Source organism: Pleurodeles waltl, chromosome 7 (assembly GCF_031143425.1).
Source record: "Pleurodeles waltl isolate 20211129_DDA chromosome 7, aPleWal1.hap1.20221129, whole genome shotgun sequence".
Taxonomy (NCBI): Eukaryota; Metazoa; Chordata; class Amphibia; order Caudata; family Salamandridae; genus Pleurodeles; species Pleurodeles waltl.
In genome coordinates, this window is record NC_090446.1 from 558,278,828 (window position 1) to 558,296,104 (window position 17,277).

Consider the following 17,277-nt stretch of genomic DNA (forward strand, 5'->3'; position numbering starts at 1 on the left):
GCTAGAGGGGTGACTTATCTATGCCATATGCAGTGTGAGGTTGAGTGCCATGTCGACTTAGTCATTTTCTCTCCACCAGCACACACAAGCTGGCCAGTAGTGTGTCTGTGCTGAGTGAGGGGTCCACAGGGTGGCATAAGACATGCTGCAGCCCTTAGAGACCTTCCCTGGCATCAGGGCCCTTGGTACCAGGGGTATCAGTTACAAGCCAATTGTGGAGACAAAGATACAGTTTAGGGAAAGAACACTGGTGCTGGGGCCTGGTTAGTAGGCCACAGCACACTTTCAAATCATAACTTGGCATCAGCAAAGGCAAAAAGTCAGGGGGTAACCATGCCAAGGAGGAATTTCCTTACAGATTGGCATTGCCTTCTCTTTGAGAATAGAATGACCAAGGCCAGTGTTTAGTAAAAAGCTACGTTTTGGGGAGATTCAGTTAGTGATGAGTGAGGTATATGTGGAAGACTTGAGATTACATACGGTAGCTCATATAAGATATGAACTCTAAGCCTAGTTGTGAATAGTACATACTCATGGTGCCTAGAGGCTTTTATCTGCCTCGGAGTCCCAGGAATGTATGATCACTGGTGATAGGGCGCACTTGATCCACTCCCATGTTTGAAAGTTGAGACCGTCATAACCATGATACCTGTGCCTTAAGTTAGGCTCTCCATTCTTGCAAAGTAGATTGTGGACTCCCATGAATTATCTATCCTAATGACCTGATACAGCTTACACCCATCTACATTTTACCCATCTTTTTCTTACCAGGTTTGCTGAATGACGAGTCCTTTGCTAAGTGCAGAAGGGGTGTGCAGGTTATCAACTGTGCTCGTGGCGGGATCATTGACGAGGGTGCCCTGCTGCGGGCACTGGAGTCTGGGCAGTGTGGTGGTGCCGGCCTTGATGTCTTCACAGAGGTGAGCGGTGTGCTTTGCTTGAGGCCGATTGGCTGTCATACCTTGATTGCAAAGGTTCAGATGTCCAACTGACCTTCCATCCAAACTAGATGGAAAGTTAAAATCTGTGCTTGTTTTCTTGGATTATTTTAGTAATATCAGCTGGATCAGTGTTCCTCTTCGATTCTGATCTTGAGGATGAGTGTAGTGCCACATAATTCTCTCCCCTCCTAAAATGGTCTCTCGGCTGAGTGGAGTCACTAGAATCCTACTGCACCACCACTGTCAACATTGTAACGCATGAAACCTGCACCAGCTCGTGCCTCAGGTCAGACACCTGCCGGACCTCTGAGGTACCCAGTTACCCTTCTGACAGCAGGACTATACCTAACACATGTACATTTTAGTTGGTGGGAGAGTGTGGAGGTTCGACAAACACAGGTAAAATCATATTATGTGATCCTGCAAATCGCACATTCTTACAGAAATCAGAAATGTGTAACATAGCTAAGGAGTTGAGTATACAACTGCACAATCCCAGGTGTTTTACATTTAGAAGGGAATGTTTTTTTAGATGTAACTAGAACCAGAGTTGGTTCCTAAAGGAAATAGTTCTAGATATTGGACTAAATACTCATATGTAGAGTGTACAGGAATGTTTGAAGAAGATCAGACAAAGGATCTAGCTAGATTGAATAATGTGCCTAACATCTGATTTTTCAATGTTTTGCAAAGCGGCAGCACCTACTGTTACCACAGTGATTTCCCAATTATCTCTTCTCATCAATTCTCAGAGTTGTGAGTGATGAACAGTACTGTAGGGGCATCGTGATGAATTGGGAACGAGCAGTAGTATACTGTAATCCGTAAATATGCCAGAGGATGTCGGGTTCAAGACTGGAAAAATTCCCTGCAGTTCCTCCAGGCATAAAAGGATGCAGCAGATAAATATTAGGTCCCAACTAAAATGGCTCGATATAGCTTATGGCTGCATGTTTTTTACTTTTGATCAATGCCGGACTGGTCGTACCGGGCATTGGGCATTTCCCTTGGAGGCTGGAAGGGTAGGGGGACGGTTTTGTAGCCGTTTTAATAGCACTGCAGAGTTCCTAGTATATCCCACAGTTCTCAAGCAATAATAAAAGTGTTGATATAACTCTGGTGATTAATGTACCTGTTGGACGGAGATCGGAGTTTTGTCTCGTGGCAGTTTTGACTCATCTGAAGTAGCGCAGAGGGTTAACATGCCTGCTGCAAAGAACACATTCTATGCAGATTACAGAACAGTATTTTATGTGCATAGCTCAGCGGGATACTGCTTTTTGTCAGAGCTCCTTTTGTTACTGTGCAGTTCATAATTTACAACCTTAATTTGGCACAGTGAGCTGTGAACTGCCATCGAAGAACTGCATGCAAACTGCATGGTACAGGTCAAAAAGTTTTGTTTGTTCCCCAGTCTTTGATTATCCTAATTTTGCTAAAAAGGGTTTGTTTGGGTAGAAAAAAATTATTGGTAAAGTCAACTCTAATCACTGTGTTACTTTCTGAATACTGCGTTTATGCGCCCCCAGAACAAGCATTCTTTAAAAAATGCCTACCAGTATGGATGTGAATCCCATACCTCTTAGTCCCATTTGTCTTATATAACATTTTCTCTAAACTGATTTGCACACGTATGATTCATTGTCTCTGTATGTGTGTGTGATGTAAAGCGCCCGAACACCCATGCCAGTGAGAGAGCCGCTATAAAACAAAAGAAATACGTGTGAGAGGGGCTATGGAAGGATGAGAGGCACTGTTAAAGGGTGATGGTGATGGACTCATTGAAGGGCCCCAGTAATGATTTCCGTATGCTGGTGCACTGCAAGGTCATCATTTACCATGCTTTAACAACAAATACAGTTGAATATCTAATGAAAAATGTTGTGTTGGATGCACTGTTATTGAATTTTTTTTCCAAATTTTCTTGGGGGGCCCCAGCCCCATTTTAGTGATCAGGCTCGCTCTCTATGTGCCCTATGGGTGCTGGTCTGACAAAATTTGGAGGGGCTGCTTTGGGTTCCTAGTCCGGCCCTGTTTTTGATTGCATTCCCTATCGTAATGCGTTGTACGTCCCTTGGTTTATTTTCTGATTGTGGTTCTGACGCCCTTGTGGACCTAGTGCATTCTGTAAAAAGAAAACTGTAAAGAATAATTAAATTAATGTATGTGGTACTGACTGTGCCTGTAATTTACTGATAATGACTCAGTATGCTGCATTAATGGTATGTTTCACATTATTTAGGTCCTCACTGCCTATTTTATTTCATGTGCTAGATGTTACAACCAGAAACGTACATGTTCACCTATTTATAAATTGTACAAAACTAAACAATATGGGATTGCTTTACAGTAAGACTGGATGAATGCACATTAGTCAGTACGGGCAGATGAGAAGAGGTTATGAGGGGAATAAGGAAGGACCACAGAAGAAGCAGCGAAAGGCAACAGTAGTGATCACTGGTGATCATCAGAAGTCAAGAGTGTCTGGAGTAGAACAGATGTTTTGTTAAAAGGCATCAAAATGGCAGAATAATAATAATAAAGTGGTGTTATGAGTGTGAAGTTTATATGAGTGCATATGACATCCCTTTCGATTTCTTTTGACTGGGAATGTTACTTCATCTTTGGGAGAATGTATTTTTTTACTAACCCAATTTCCCATCAGCATAGCACCCACAAAGCAACCACCATCTGGCATTCAGCACTCTATAGAACACAACACGTTTAGTCTTATGTCTGTTTTATATTTGCCGTTTGAGAATTTGTGAACCATATTTTGGCCGCTAGACACCATAGTTGGAATGAAAATTAGACATCCCTGTCACTTCTGGAGTATACAAAAACACTGGTGAACCTCAGTTCAGCATGTCACTATGTTAGAAAGAGACAGCAAATATCATAACCTTTCACTGTTGTATAGTGCACATGTACTAATGACCTTATTTCTCAAGGCACTCCCCTCCCCTTAGCTGGTTTATTTTTAGGTTTGCCATTTGTCAGCACTACTGTGCAACAGACTTATTGTTAACAATATACATAGAGTAGGCATTGGGTCCGCTTCAGTGCTTGGTCCGCTAATGAACGAGTGTCCGGGCCCAAAGTTGTAATTGGAAGCCTGTGGCTGGCACTATCCGATATCGGGGATTTTTCAGTACAAGTCTGCATAGTCTTGATTCCTCCTCATGGCTCCCCCAGACACTCCCTGCCTCTTTATTTCACTCTTTCTGGTTCTTTTTTCCTATCTTTCTCTTCCTCCTTCTCTCCCCCTTTCAGTTTTTTCTCTTTCTTGTTCCGGATCAAAGTCTGAGGGACAAATACGTGCCAGTCCTTAAAGATGAGTGCTGGTGGGTGTAGGAGGCTGGCCTGGCTTGTAGTGGGTACCAAGGGGTACTTACACTCTGTACCAGGACCAGTTATCCCTTATTAGTGTAGAAGAGGTGTTTCTAGCAGCTAGGCTGATAGAAGGTAGCTATAGCAGAGCAGCTTAGGCTGAACTAGGAGACATGCAAAGCTCCTACCATACCACTGGTGTCATATGCACAATATCATAAGAAAACACAATACACAGATATACTAAAAATAAAGGTACTTTATTTTTATGACAATATGCCAAAAGTTTCTCAGTGAGTACCCTCAGTATGAGGATGCCAAATATACACAAGATATATGTACACAATACCAAAAATATGCAGTAATAGCAAAAGGAAGTAATGCAAGCAATGTAAAGTTACAGTAGATTGCAATAGGAGCACATAGGTATAGGGGCAACACAAACCATATACTCCAAAAGTGGAATGCGAACCACGAATGGACGCCAAACCTATGTGAGCTTGTAGAGGGTCGCTGGGACTGTAAGAAAACAGTGAGGGTTAGAAAAATAGCCCACCCCAAGACCCTGTAAAGTAGGTGTAAAGTGCACCTACAACCCCCAGAGAGCACAGAAGTCGTGATAGGGGGATTCTGCAAGGAAGACCAACACCAGCAAAGCAACAACAGTGGATTTCTGGACCTGAGTACCTGTAAGACAAGGGGACCAAGTCCAAGAGTCGCGACAGTGTCGAGAGTGGGCAGATGCCCAGGAAATGCCAGCTGAGGGTGCAAGGAAGCTGCCACCGGATGGAAGAAGCTTTGTGTTCTGCAAGAACTAAGAGGACTAGGAACTTCCCCTTTGGAGGATGGATGTCCCGCGTTGTGAAAAAGCTTGCAGAGGTGTTCCCACGCAGAAAGACCGCAAACAAGCCTTGCTAGCTGCAAGGGTCGCAGTTAGGGTTTTGGATGCTGCTGTGGCCCAGGAGGGACCAGGATGTCGCCACTTGGATGAGGAGACAGAGGGGGCACCCAGCAAGTCAGGGAGCCCTCACAGAAGCAGGCAGCACGCGCAGAAGTACCGGAACAGGCACTTAGAAGAGGAGTGAACCGGAGTCCACCCGAAGTTAGAAAAGGGAGTCCCACGACGCCGGAGGACAACTCCGAAGGTTGTGCACTGCAAGTTAGAGTGTCGGGGACCCAGGCTTTGCTGTGCACGAAGGAAATCCTGGAAGAGTGCACAGGAGCCGGAGCAGCTGCAAATCACGCGGTACCCAGCAATGCAGTCTAGCGTGGGGAAGCAAGGACTTACCTCCACCAAACTTGGACTGAAGAGTCACTGGACTGTGGGAGTCACTTGGACAGAGTTGCTGAGTTCCAGGGACCACGCTCGTCTTGCTGAGAGGGGACCTAGAGGACCGGTGATGCAGTCTTCTGTTGCCTGCGGTTGCAGGGGGAAGATTCCGTCGACCCACAGGAGATTTCTTCAGAGCTCCTGGTGCAAGAAGGAGGCAGGCTACCCCCAGAGCATGCACCACAAGGAAACAGGCGAGAAAGCCGGCAGGATGAAGCGATACAAGGTTGCAGTAGTCGTCTTTGCTACTTTGTTGCGGTTTTGCAGGCGTCCTGAGCAGTCAGCGGTCGATCCTTTGGCAGAAGGTGAAGAGGGAGATGCAGAGGAACTCTGGTGAGCTCTTGCATTCGGTATCTGAAGAATTCCCCAAAGCAGAGACCCTAAATAGCCAGAAAAGGAGGTTTGGCTACCTAGGAAGGAGGATAGGCTATTAAGAAAGGTAAGAGCCTATCAGAAGGAGTCTCTGACGTCAACTGCTGGCCCTGGCCACTCAGAGCAGTCCAGTGTGCCAGCACACCTCTGAATCCAAGATGACAGAGGTCTGGGGCACGCTGTAGGAGCTCTGGGCACCTCCCCTGGGAGGTGCAGGTCAGGGGAGTGCTCACTCCCCTTTCCTTTATCCAGTTTTGTGCCAGAGCAGGGCTGGGGGATCCCTAAACCGGTGTAGACTGGCTTATGCAGAGATGGGCACCATCTGTGCCCATCAAAGCATTTCCAGAGGCTGGGGGAGGCTACTCCTCCCCAGCCCTGACACCTATTTCCAAAGGGAGAGGGTGTAACACCCTCTCTCTGAGGACGTCTTTTGTTCTGCCTTCCTCAGCCAGGCCTGGCTGGACCCCAGGAGGGCAGAAACCTGTCTGAGGGGTTGGCAGCAGCAGCAGCTGCAGTGAAACCCCGGGAAAGGCAGTTTGGCAGTACCCGGGTTCTGTGCTAGAGACCCGGGGGATCAAGGAATTGTCACCCCAATGCCAGAATGGCATTGGGGTGACAATTCCATGATCCTAGACATATTACATGGCCATGTTCGGAGTTACCATTGTGACTCTGTACATAGGTAGAGACCTATGTACAGTGCACGCGTGTAATGGTGTCCCCGCACTCACAAAGTCCGGGGAATTTGCCCGGAACGATGTGGGGGCACCTTGGCTAGTGCCAGAGTGCCCTCACACTAAGTAACTTTGCACCCAACTTTCACCAGGTGTAGGTTAGACATATAGGTGACTTATAAGTTACTTAAGTGCAGTGGTAAATGGCTGTGAAATAACGTGGACGTTATTTCACACAGGCTGCACTGGCAGGCCTGTGTAAGAATTGTCAGATCTCCCTATGGGTGGCAAAAGAAATGCTGCAGCCCATAGGGATCTCCTGGAACCCCAATACCCTGGGTAACTCTGTACCATATACTAGGGAATTATAAGGGTGTTCCAGTATGCCAGTGCGAATTGGTCACTAGCCTGTTAGTGACAATTTGGAAAGCAGAGAGAGCATAACCACTGAGGTTCTGGTTAGCAGAGCCTCAGTGAGACAGTTAGTCATCACACAGGGAACACATACAGGGCACACTTATGAGCACTGGGGCCCTGGCTGGCAGGGTCCCAGTGACACATACACTAAAACAACATATATACAGTGAAATATGGGGATAACATGCCAGGCAAGATGGTACTTTCCTATAGTGGGTCTGACCTGCAATTGCCAGTCCGGGTAAGTACTTATCTGAACCTTTCAACAAACGGTTTTCCTACACCAGCAACTTTAATCTTACGGCTTCAGACTTTGTAGTTCAAGTCTTGGATCAGCCCACCAGAGTATTCATCTCTCACTTAATAATATTGGCTGTTTCAGTGTATTCTTTCACCTCCACTTGATTTCTTGCATTGAACTGCATGAAAGACACGTTTAAAAATATAATCCTCTTTCCATTCGTGCCAGCTCCCTTACACACGTCTTGCTCTGATGTGCTACCACTGCTTTGCATTAGCACATTAAACCCAGACCTATTAGCTTTACCGGTACTGCCTTACCTTTGTGTTGGCCCCTGGTTTTGAACACTCTGTACAGTTTGCTATTCTACTAATAATGTTATCTCATCAGGCGATTTGTCCTTTAATGTAACTCAAACACCCACTAATAATCTTGTATCGCCAAGAAAAAGGTTGATGTGTGTCTTTGGTAGCCTTATATTAATCAACTATGGCAATCATTTTCTGCAGGAGCCTCCTCAAGACCGGGCCCTGGTGAACCACCCTAATGTAATCAGCTGCCCCCACCTGGGCGCCAGCACGCGCGAGGCCCAGAACCGCTGTGGGGAAGACATTGCACAGCAGATTGTAGACCTGGTAAAAGGCAAGGCGCTTGTTGGTGCTGTGAGTATCTCTTCCCTTACCTCTTACTCCCCCACACAGCTTATTCACACCTCTGCCATGCTTCCCTTTCTACTATCAAGGCGACACCCTTTGCTGATTAAATCACATGTCCCAGGAATTACCTGCTCCCCTTCCCCACCTTGCATTACCTCCAAAAGGCCCTCTTTTTATAGAAAACCCATGGACGTGCGCATGTATTGTACTACTTGACATTAAGTGATTAGTTTGTGTTGGTAAGAATGGGTTGATATCCATGTGGACCCAACTCAAGGGCTCATTCCAACAGGAATGTTACAGAAATTGTTTCAGATAGCAACCGTTAAGCTGCCTTTGTTTGAAATAAATGGATGCTCCACCGTTCAAAAAGGGTCCAAATGAAAACCGTCCAGTCTTGTTGAATGTTATGAATATCTCTCTTAACTGTATTGTTAAGTTTCATTCCAACATGTGCAAAGTATGGTCGCTTACCACACTGTTTAAATTTCGCTCCTGAGCCAAGGTGATGAATCGAGCCTCTTGTGAGAAAATTCCCCCAATAATTGCCCCTGCATGGGTATCTGTGTGATGTCTGGTAAAGTGGCCCAGAATTTTCCCATAAAATAGCAAGAAGGTTGGATCAGGCTATGTTCTGCTCTGTTGCTGCCGCCACATGCTGATGGAAGGTTGGCCAGCTTGAACTGGAGGACCAAACAAGTTGTCTCATGCTTACCTGGTGGTCATTCATACAGAGCATGAAGCAAACCTGCCAGACGTGTCAGTCCTCTGATTTATTTCTGAGGGCTGTGGGCACACTTTCTCCCCATGTGTGTACACATACGAAATCGACATTCACACATAAGAAATACACATTCTTATTCTTAATGGCTTTATTGAAGACCAATTTTAGTGCAGAATTTATGTATTAACATAATTGCACATATGAAGCAAGGAGTAAGTGACTATAAAAACACAACCACTGAAAATTATATAACCAGGCAGCATAATAAATTTTATAGTGGCAATGAATCTCTTGTATGTTGTGCTAACTACATTTGACTCATCCTTTCCATCACTGCAACTCATACTCTCCTTCTCCAAAAACTCTACTGCTGCCAGAAGCAACTTCCATGAATGCATGACCAGTGTCGCCACTTGAATGAGGAATAAATCCCTCTAGTTCAGCACAGAAAAGGCAGAAGTCTTGGTCTTCGGCAACAACAACTCCCCCTGGCATGCCTCCTGGTGGCCCACAGAACTGGGGCCCACTCCAACCCTAGCTGAGCACGCCAGGAATCTCGGTATCATGCTGGACAGGAAAATCACCATGAGGTCCCAAGTTAACACTGTCATCCTCCTGCTTCTTCATCCTGTGCATGTTATGTAACATTTTCAGTTGGCTTCCTCAGAACGCGAGATGCACCATTACAACAGCCTCAAGACTCATCCTGGATTTCCCTAGTCGCACCCAATTCAACCCATCCGCAAAAAAACTCCACTTGCTCCCAGTTCAGGAAGGATGCCAGTTCAAGCTCCTCCCCAACACATTCAAGGCCCTGCACTACTCCGGATCCGCCTACCTCAGCCACTGCCTGAGATTCCACAAACCCTCCAGACTCCTCTGCTCCATCTCCCTTGTGTTGGTCCATATCATCCACACACAATGCAGCAGAGAAGGACGACGCTGCCTCTCTTACCTTGCAGCCAAAGCCTGGAATGGCCTAGCCCTGCACCTCAGGAATGCCCTACCCTACAGGAGCTCCGCAGGACGCTGAATACCTGGCTCTACAACTGGGACCCTACCAGCACCTCGATACCCTCACAGGTGACAAGTAGCGCTCTACAAGTCTATTGATTGATGCAAATAATAAGCTTAATCAAAGAGTGCCATTCAGTATTTTCGAGCTACACAATCGTACCTCAACATTATTTTCCAGTGCACAACCGGTTCTTGTGGCGCAGACTATAAACTGTCTTTATGTTGTCGCTTTTCCCGCAGTTGAAGATTTCACATGATTCCAAAGCAGAATGTTGAGCACTGCTGATGTCAAGATGTGTTCCCTTGAATATCCAAAGTGCCCCTCTATGTAGGAGAGCTGCAAACACGATTTCTATATCTCTCTACTTTATTTTAGAAAATACAAACAGCAGGATTACTCTTGTAGCTACATACGCAACCTTGACTAAAAAGAAACAACATGAGCAAATGTGCATTATAAGGGGAATCCGAGGCAGATTTAAAGCAAAACACAAAAGAAAAAGGTGATTCGACTCGTTTAAGTTGTCTGAAATGTGTTTTCCCTGTTGTCACACATCCATTGCAGGTGCACACGCAAAACCACGGAGTCTATTTTAGTTGAACCCTCAAGGAAGTTCATCATCATATGCAAATGCTTTGAAATCTGATGTCTGAAATGCTTTCAAGACTGTGCCAATGCAAATATCTAAAAAAAAAATATTGGGGAGTATTTTGGATTTCTGTTGTTTCATAGATAATCCCAACTCTAGCAACATGGTGCTTATAAAGTCAGAGTGCTTCCACAACTGTTCCAGGGGACATGCTTTTATTAACTAGACATCTAGAAATGGCCAGAGGTGGATTTTTTGATGCTGCAAATGGGCTGCACCTGCTGCTGCGACCTCTGTGGATCTGTGGATACCCTGGGTGCCGAAATTGGCTGGATGGAGTGAGGTCATGCTCGACCCATAGCATCACCCTCATAGCGGCTAAGTTTTTCAGTTTGCTTATGTGTGACATTCTCCGTTATTAGGTTTGCCTGAGTGTGACTTTTTAAGGTCATACGTGTGACACTTTTAGTGACACTGTTGTGAATTGAATGACAATGTTATAACCATGAAATAAGTATTGGGAAACTCTTGCTTTGCACATTAAAATGATTTAGAAATTGCCTTAAAACGGACCAGAAAACAAAGTGATCTTGTGTGAAAAACAAGAACAGACTGACAGAATGGCCTGTCATCTGTAACATGGGTCATGGCGTGCCCCTTTCCTATCATGCATTGTCATGTCCACAAGCAAAACACCACCTAATTGCAGCAAATATCAATGAAGACGTTGTCAGAGAGCTAAAGACGGTGCAGTGTCAAATATGTTTTACCTTTTTATGAAATTGTAAGTTTACAAAACAGAATCTTTGAACTACATATTGTGCACACTCTGGCAGATTACTTTGGAGCCTCGCCAGATGGAAGTTGTGGAAAACTAACAGATAGCTGCTGCACACACTCGGAAATCTCGGGACTAGTTTCAGTTCAGCTGCTGTCATCCAGGTGGTAATAAGAAGTGGTCCCTTTTTGTGGTGCTGCACAAGCAACTGGGTTGGAACAACCCTGACAAAAGAGTATGTACCCACCTTAGGCTTGGACAGGACCATAGCCTGTTTATATTTTTAGGTCTCCGCTCTAGACGGCGCTCATGCGCTGTCTCGATCCGAGACATGCTGGATCTACTTTACAGGCTTCATCCTGTGCATCGGCTTCCCATTTGCTGACTCCATCGTTGCTCTGCTATTCCTTCTATCCATTTGCCCATGGCGTGCATTTGTCATGCCTATTCCTGTGGTTACACTTCCCCGAGAGCAGGGACTAAGTACGCTAATCCTCCCCTGCTATCCTTTTATCACATTTTAGGGACTTCTTTTTTTTCTGGGGTTACGAACCCTTCTCAGGAGTGCTGTGTTTTTACTTGCTCCACCACTGTTGTAAAGTGCGTGTGTGTTTTCACTAGCTCTTTAAAAAACCGGGAGCGCAATAGAGACTTTCACACTGCATCTACTACCGAGGATAGACAAAAAATCTGTTTGACGTAGGTGTCCTCAGCGCTCATGTTTTCACTTGCTTTTTTAAGCAATCGGAGCAGAAAAATTGAGGCTTTTGTGCTGCAGCTACTACAGAGGAGACACAAAAACCTGTTTGATGTTGATGTTGGTGTGCTCTTCCTTGTTCCAAGCTCTGTAAATAGCACTCATGTTTTTACTTGCTCTTTAAGCACCGGAAACGGAAAAATGCAGGCTGTCGCGCTGCAGCTACTACCCCTCTTTTAGTGGAAAGAGCCACTTGCTGAACTCCTCCCCCTCCTTTGGTAAATATATTCATCCTGCTTATGCGTACGCCCCGTGGGTGACGTATTCTGCCCTGCGCTTGTACTCCAGAGTAAAAGAACTGGCATAACCTGAGGAATTTGAAATGCAAATAGCAGCCCGTGGGAACTGAGGATGAACAAATCAGCTTTTTATCGAATGCAGAGGAAACGGCCGTGTCAACAGATATTAATCTTCTCATCACTTTCATGTAGGTGCCTGCTCGTTTTCAGGTTGGTTCAAGTCGGGTGGTTCAGATCTTGTGATGTAAGCATGCTTTTTAGGTGTATATGTGGACGATAGCATTGGAAGCACTTAAATGAAAAGTGATTAGAAGATTAACATCTGGCGACATTACTATTTCGTCTGAAGCCAGAAGTAGGTTAGCGCTTCTTCCAGGAACCCGACTGCTGAGTGTATACCAAACAATGAGCTTATACTGCAATGGGTGTATGTGTACGTTGGCATATATGGTTAAAGGAACATGTTGTGTTCAGAAAAATAGCTTTACCTTTGGATGTAATGCTTTGCTCTGGGCAGAACAGCAGCCACCTCCCTTCACGAAGGAGTAACAGCGCACCATCTGCAGGCGCTGGTTTGCATCAGCTACCGAGCCACAGAATGTTGCTGGTGCAGAGGAGACAGATAGCCCAAGGTCGTCCAGAGAGTTCTCCTTTTATCGTTATACCGACACATCGAGGCCTGCCAGGCATGGCGAGTGTAACAAGGACTCCAGTGTCTCCATCATGCAGTAAGCCCCCGCCAGCATAGAGATTCTATGCAGTGATACACTGGTTAAATGTGACAAAGAGCATAGTTTCTGTAAATCACAGCCACTTCCCTCATTAGAGGCAAAGCTCCTCGCACAGCAACTCTATAAAATAACTGTTGCAATGTACTGTAGGGGCATCCAACTTAGTTTGCATCTGTGGTTTGCATTTTAATTCTAAAAACAGTGACCGGCTTTCCGAGTTACTGCAACAAAAGGTCACATTGGTAAAACTGCAGGTCCCCAACTGCAAAAGCATGCGGCGGCGAGCTTAGGCTGTTAACAGGTATGTGCTGTAAAAAGGTTTTAAGAAGCCATAATCTTCTTTTTTTTTTGTGGATTTTGCAAGGAATGGAATGGAGTTACCAGCTGAGCCATTAAGTGGTTGCCTTTAAGGGACATCTATATGAAAAAAATGCATCATGTGCAGTATGAGTATTACTAACAACTTAACTAAATTTTGGAAGCAGGGGTGGCCCGGGCAGAACCAACTTTGGCGCCTCCTCTACCTTTTGATTAAAATATTTCCCTAGCTTCCGTTAGCTTAGTAGATACGTATTTAAATTTCCATCCAGCAACTTAGTATCCTGTACTTAGCAGTGGAAGCAAAACTGCAAGTACCACACTACAAAAAGAAAATGCAGAACGTAATATATGCCTGCAATGAGCAGAGTCATTTTTGAGCTATGACCTGAATGCAGAAACAGCTACTGGGTGCCATTCACACTGCTTCAGCCAGGTTTGGGAGGGAGGAATGAAAAGAAAAACAACATTGTTTCACCTCCCATGAAGGATGCTCCCTCCGCACTGCAGTAGATAGACAACAAGCATTCAACCCCACTTAATTCAACACGCCACACAATTGCACACTACACAGTTCCATGCCACACAATTCAGTTCAACTCCACACCAAACCACATAATTCAGCTCCACAACACAATGCCACCACACACCACAAATATCCAATTCACCACACAGAATTCCACATCATGCACAAAAATTCAACACCACATAATTCTATTCCACTACATGCCACTCCACGACACACAATACCACTCCACATAATTACACTCCAAGACACACTTTCCCACATCACATACTTTCAGTAATCTCAATACCACATAATTTCTATCCACATAATTCCACTGCACACATGCCACATAATTTCAATATACATAACTCCACTGAAAACCATACAATTCTAATTCCATGCCACACAATTCCACAACAAACAATTCCAGTCCAACCCACATTATTCCAGTCACACCACATACATGCACTCCACAACACATGGCTAGGGGGCCAGGTGCAGAGGGAATCGGTGAGCCAGGAGCTGTGCGCAAAGATGCCCTTTGGATCTGGAGGTAAGTCACTTCAAGGGTCATTTGCAGGACAATGGGGGCACTCTGGTGGGAGGTCCAGGGTGTTCCTGAAGTCCCTCGACTGGGGTTTCCTCCTGGTTCTTTTGCAGCCCCAGGTGGGTTGGTTTTCCTGGTGTTCAATGTCAGCTGACCAGTACCCAGGGCATGAAATGGTTCGGCCACTGGAGGACGAAGTGCCACCAAATTTGGAGTCCGGTTTCAAAGGTGGTAACCCCTTTGAAGCTCACTGCCCAGGCAGTGCACATTCCTCAGGGAGGGGGTGTTCGCTCTTCTGCCATGGAAGGGCATTGTTCTACAAACCGGAGAGACAGATCTCTCCCCGAACATTTGTAGATTGGGGTGTCTGGAGGGGACAGGCTGAATAGAACTAGTCAACAACCATGCCAGGGTAGTTCGCTTTAGCAGAGGGCACCTCTATGGTGAACCCTGGGTACATTTTATAATAAATCCAGTACTGATACCAGTTTGGATCTATCATTCTGAGTTGTTTGATACCAAACAACCTAGGGTTCAGAGTAGCCATCATGTAGCTGGGAAACTCATGTTGAGCAATGTCCAGCACATATATTAAAATGGCTGCTCTGTTCACTCACTATGTCCCAGGTTTGGCAAGGACACTGTGGGGGCGCATTGCTCATGCAGCTATGCCCTTGCATATAACATGGTGCACCCTGCCTTAGGGCTGGAAGGCCTGCCAGAGCGGTATCTTATCCATGGTGTATGCAGTGTATGGTGGGCAGGGCACACAGGCAGTGGGCCATGTCGAGTTTGTGTTTTAGGTTTGCACCAGGGCACTCAGCCTGCATTGGCAGTGCTGGGTGCATCTGGATGCATGGCCCTTGAGGGTGGCACAATCAGTGCTGCTGCCATCTCAGGCCTACATTTAGTACCCCCATGCCCTGGGTACCTTAGTACCTTTTACTAGGTTCCTATAGTGGTAGCTAAAGGTGTTTCCAATTACCTTTACAATGTTTAAGGAATAGAACACTGGCACTGGGAACCTGGTTGGCAGGATCCCAGTGCACTCCAGTCCACGTAGCATCCAGAAGCCCGGCAAAAAGTGTGGTGGGGTAGAGGGTACTGCAACAACGTCCAGTTTCTCACATGGATTTTTTCCAATATCTCTTTTTATGCCATTTAAAGCTTTTTTTCCACGCTAATCTTTCAGGGTTTAGGTCGAGGAACAGGAGGATCCTCTTCTCCTAGAGCCTCGCATCCTTCTACTAGGTTTGAGCCTGAAAATATGTGGTCTTGTACTTCTCTCTATCTCATTTTGATATACAGCCTCCAAGTCTCTTTTTTTTGCTGAGAGGTGGAGGATCACCAACCCCTTGTACTCCTCACTGCTGTTAGGCAACCAGTCAGCATCACTTATGACATTTCCCAACACAGCCCGTAAATCTCTGTCACTGAAGAGGGGATCCGCTGAATTCTGTTGATTCCCACACCCCCTCCAGACGTTGACCAATGTCTCACATTTCTGTTGTTATTGTGCTTATATTTGCTCAATTCTTCTACTTGTTGAGATGTTGCATGGAAAAGTCTACCAACCCCCTTATGGTCCTCTTGGGTAGCCATTCTCATCTCCACTTTTCCCCACTTCTGGTCCCAGCCTGCCACTTTCTCACAAACCTTGTTTTTCTTTAATGCGACTGACTTGATATATCACTTGAGCATATCTGCCCCTTGGTTTATTTCCTTATATCTCTACCACAGACCTCATCAGTGCTATTTACACATTCATGTATTCGTCTGCCTCTTAAAGACGAGTCTATGGTCTAAGCTATAATTTTTAAAAAGGAGGCATCTATCACTCCAGTCAAAAGTATGGAAAAAGTTGTGCAAACTTGGAATTACTGAGGGAACATATTTACCTGTTTTAAAAGGTAGGGTGACTAATAATAATGAAAGCATGCCTCCTGGCCATATAAGTAATCTTTTAAATAGTACGTTGTTAGCTAGCCACAAAAATAAACTCCATTTGTTAATAGTGGCTTTAACAGAGATCTTTATGTGCTGACTGAAACCTGGATTTCAGGACCTGATATTATGCACACCATTCCAAGTAGTTGTAATGTACTGCGTAAAGAGAGGAAACTTCAAGTGGGAGGGTGGCACTGATTTACAGAGACTAGCTAAACGTCACTTTGGCAATAGTTTAGAATTGATGGAACATGTTGACAAAGTAATGGGATGCAGACAAAAAGTATCTACCAGCAGCTCTTTGTAGCTTTTTATATTTTACTCTCCTCCTTATTCCCCCAGTATTATGTATATTTTTTAACTGCCTGACATTGTCTGAAGTCTTGTAATTACCAACAGGCAAGATATTATGTTGGGACTTTGATCTATGGTTAAGCCATCCTCAGGCCAATCAAACTTTAGAATTTTCTTAATTTAATGTCTCAATTGGCTCTCACACAATTTATAAACTAATCTACTGATGAAGGGGACCATTGCATCAGTCTTATTGTCAATACTTCTAATTGAATTAATTTTGCATTCTGCTCTACTGTGAAGGGGTGGAATCGTTTTCTCATAAGATTTAACTTTCTGCTATCTGCTAAATTTAAAAGAATTTCGATGGTTCTAAATCCAGTCCCCTTGCATTGTTGAGGGAAAATGAAGCTGTAAAAGCATTTACCGAGGCATGGTCTAATCTGCCTGACACCCAAGACAAGAACCCTCTATCCTGTATTTTAGTCAGTGCCTTTGATGAAACTGGTCATGGCTCTCTCCTGCATTTAGGGATAAGAGATTAAAGATAAGGCAGGCAGAAAGGTAGTGGCACACTTCAATTGATTAATTTCTAAGCGAATATGTGCCCGGGCCCAATGTTCTGCTCAGATCCCCACAGCTGGTGCTATCAAAAGTCAGGATGCCAAATACCAATGCGACGTATTCTTGACTCTACCACATGCCTCTTTAAACCACCACTTAAATATATTATGTGAAATTCAAACTGAACCCAAGTTCCTCAGATAAATTGTTTTTTCTTTTCTCTTACAGCTCCTTCCTGTGCTCAAAATATCCTATTTTTATGTCCAATGTGTCCCCCCCCTCATCCTCTGCTTTAAATAATT

General features: G+C 45.0%; 1 protein-coding gene across 1 annotated transcript in view; it reads left to right on the forward strand.

Annotated features, from left to right (window-relative positions):
* Window positions 1–17,277, forward strand: part of PHGDH (phosphoglycerate dehydrogenase) — a 128,804-nt gene that overhangs the window by 91,371 nt on the left and 20,156 nt on the right. Inside the window, exons 7-8 of the mRNA XM_069244303.1 lie at window positions 772–920; window positions 7,815–7,967. Of these exons, the coding sequence (XP_069100404.1) occupies window positions 772–920; window positions 7,815–7,967 (302 nt within the window). The remainder of the gene's footprint in view (window positions 1–771; window positions 921–7,814; window positions 7,968–17,277) is intronic.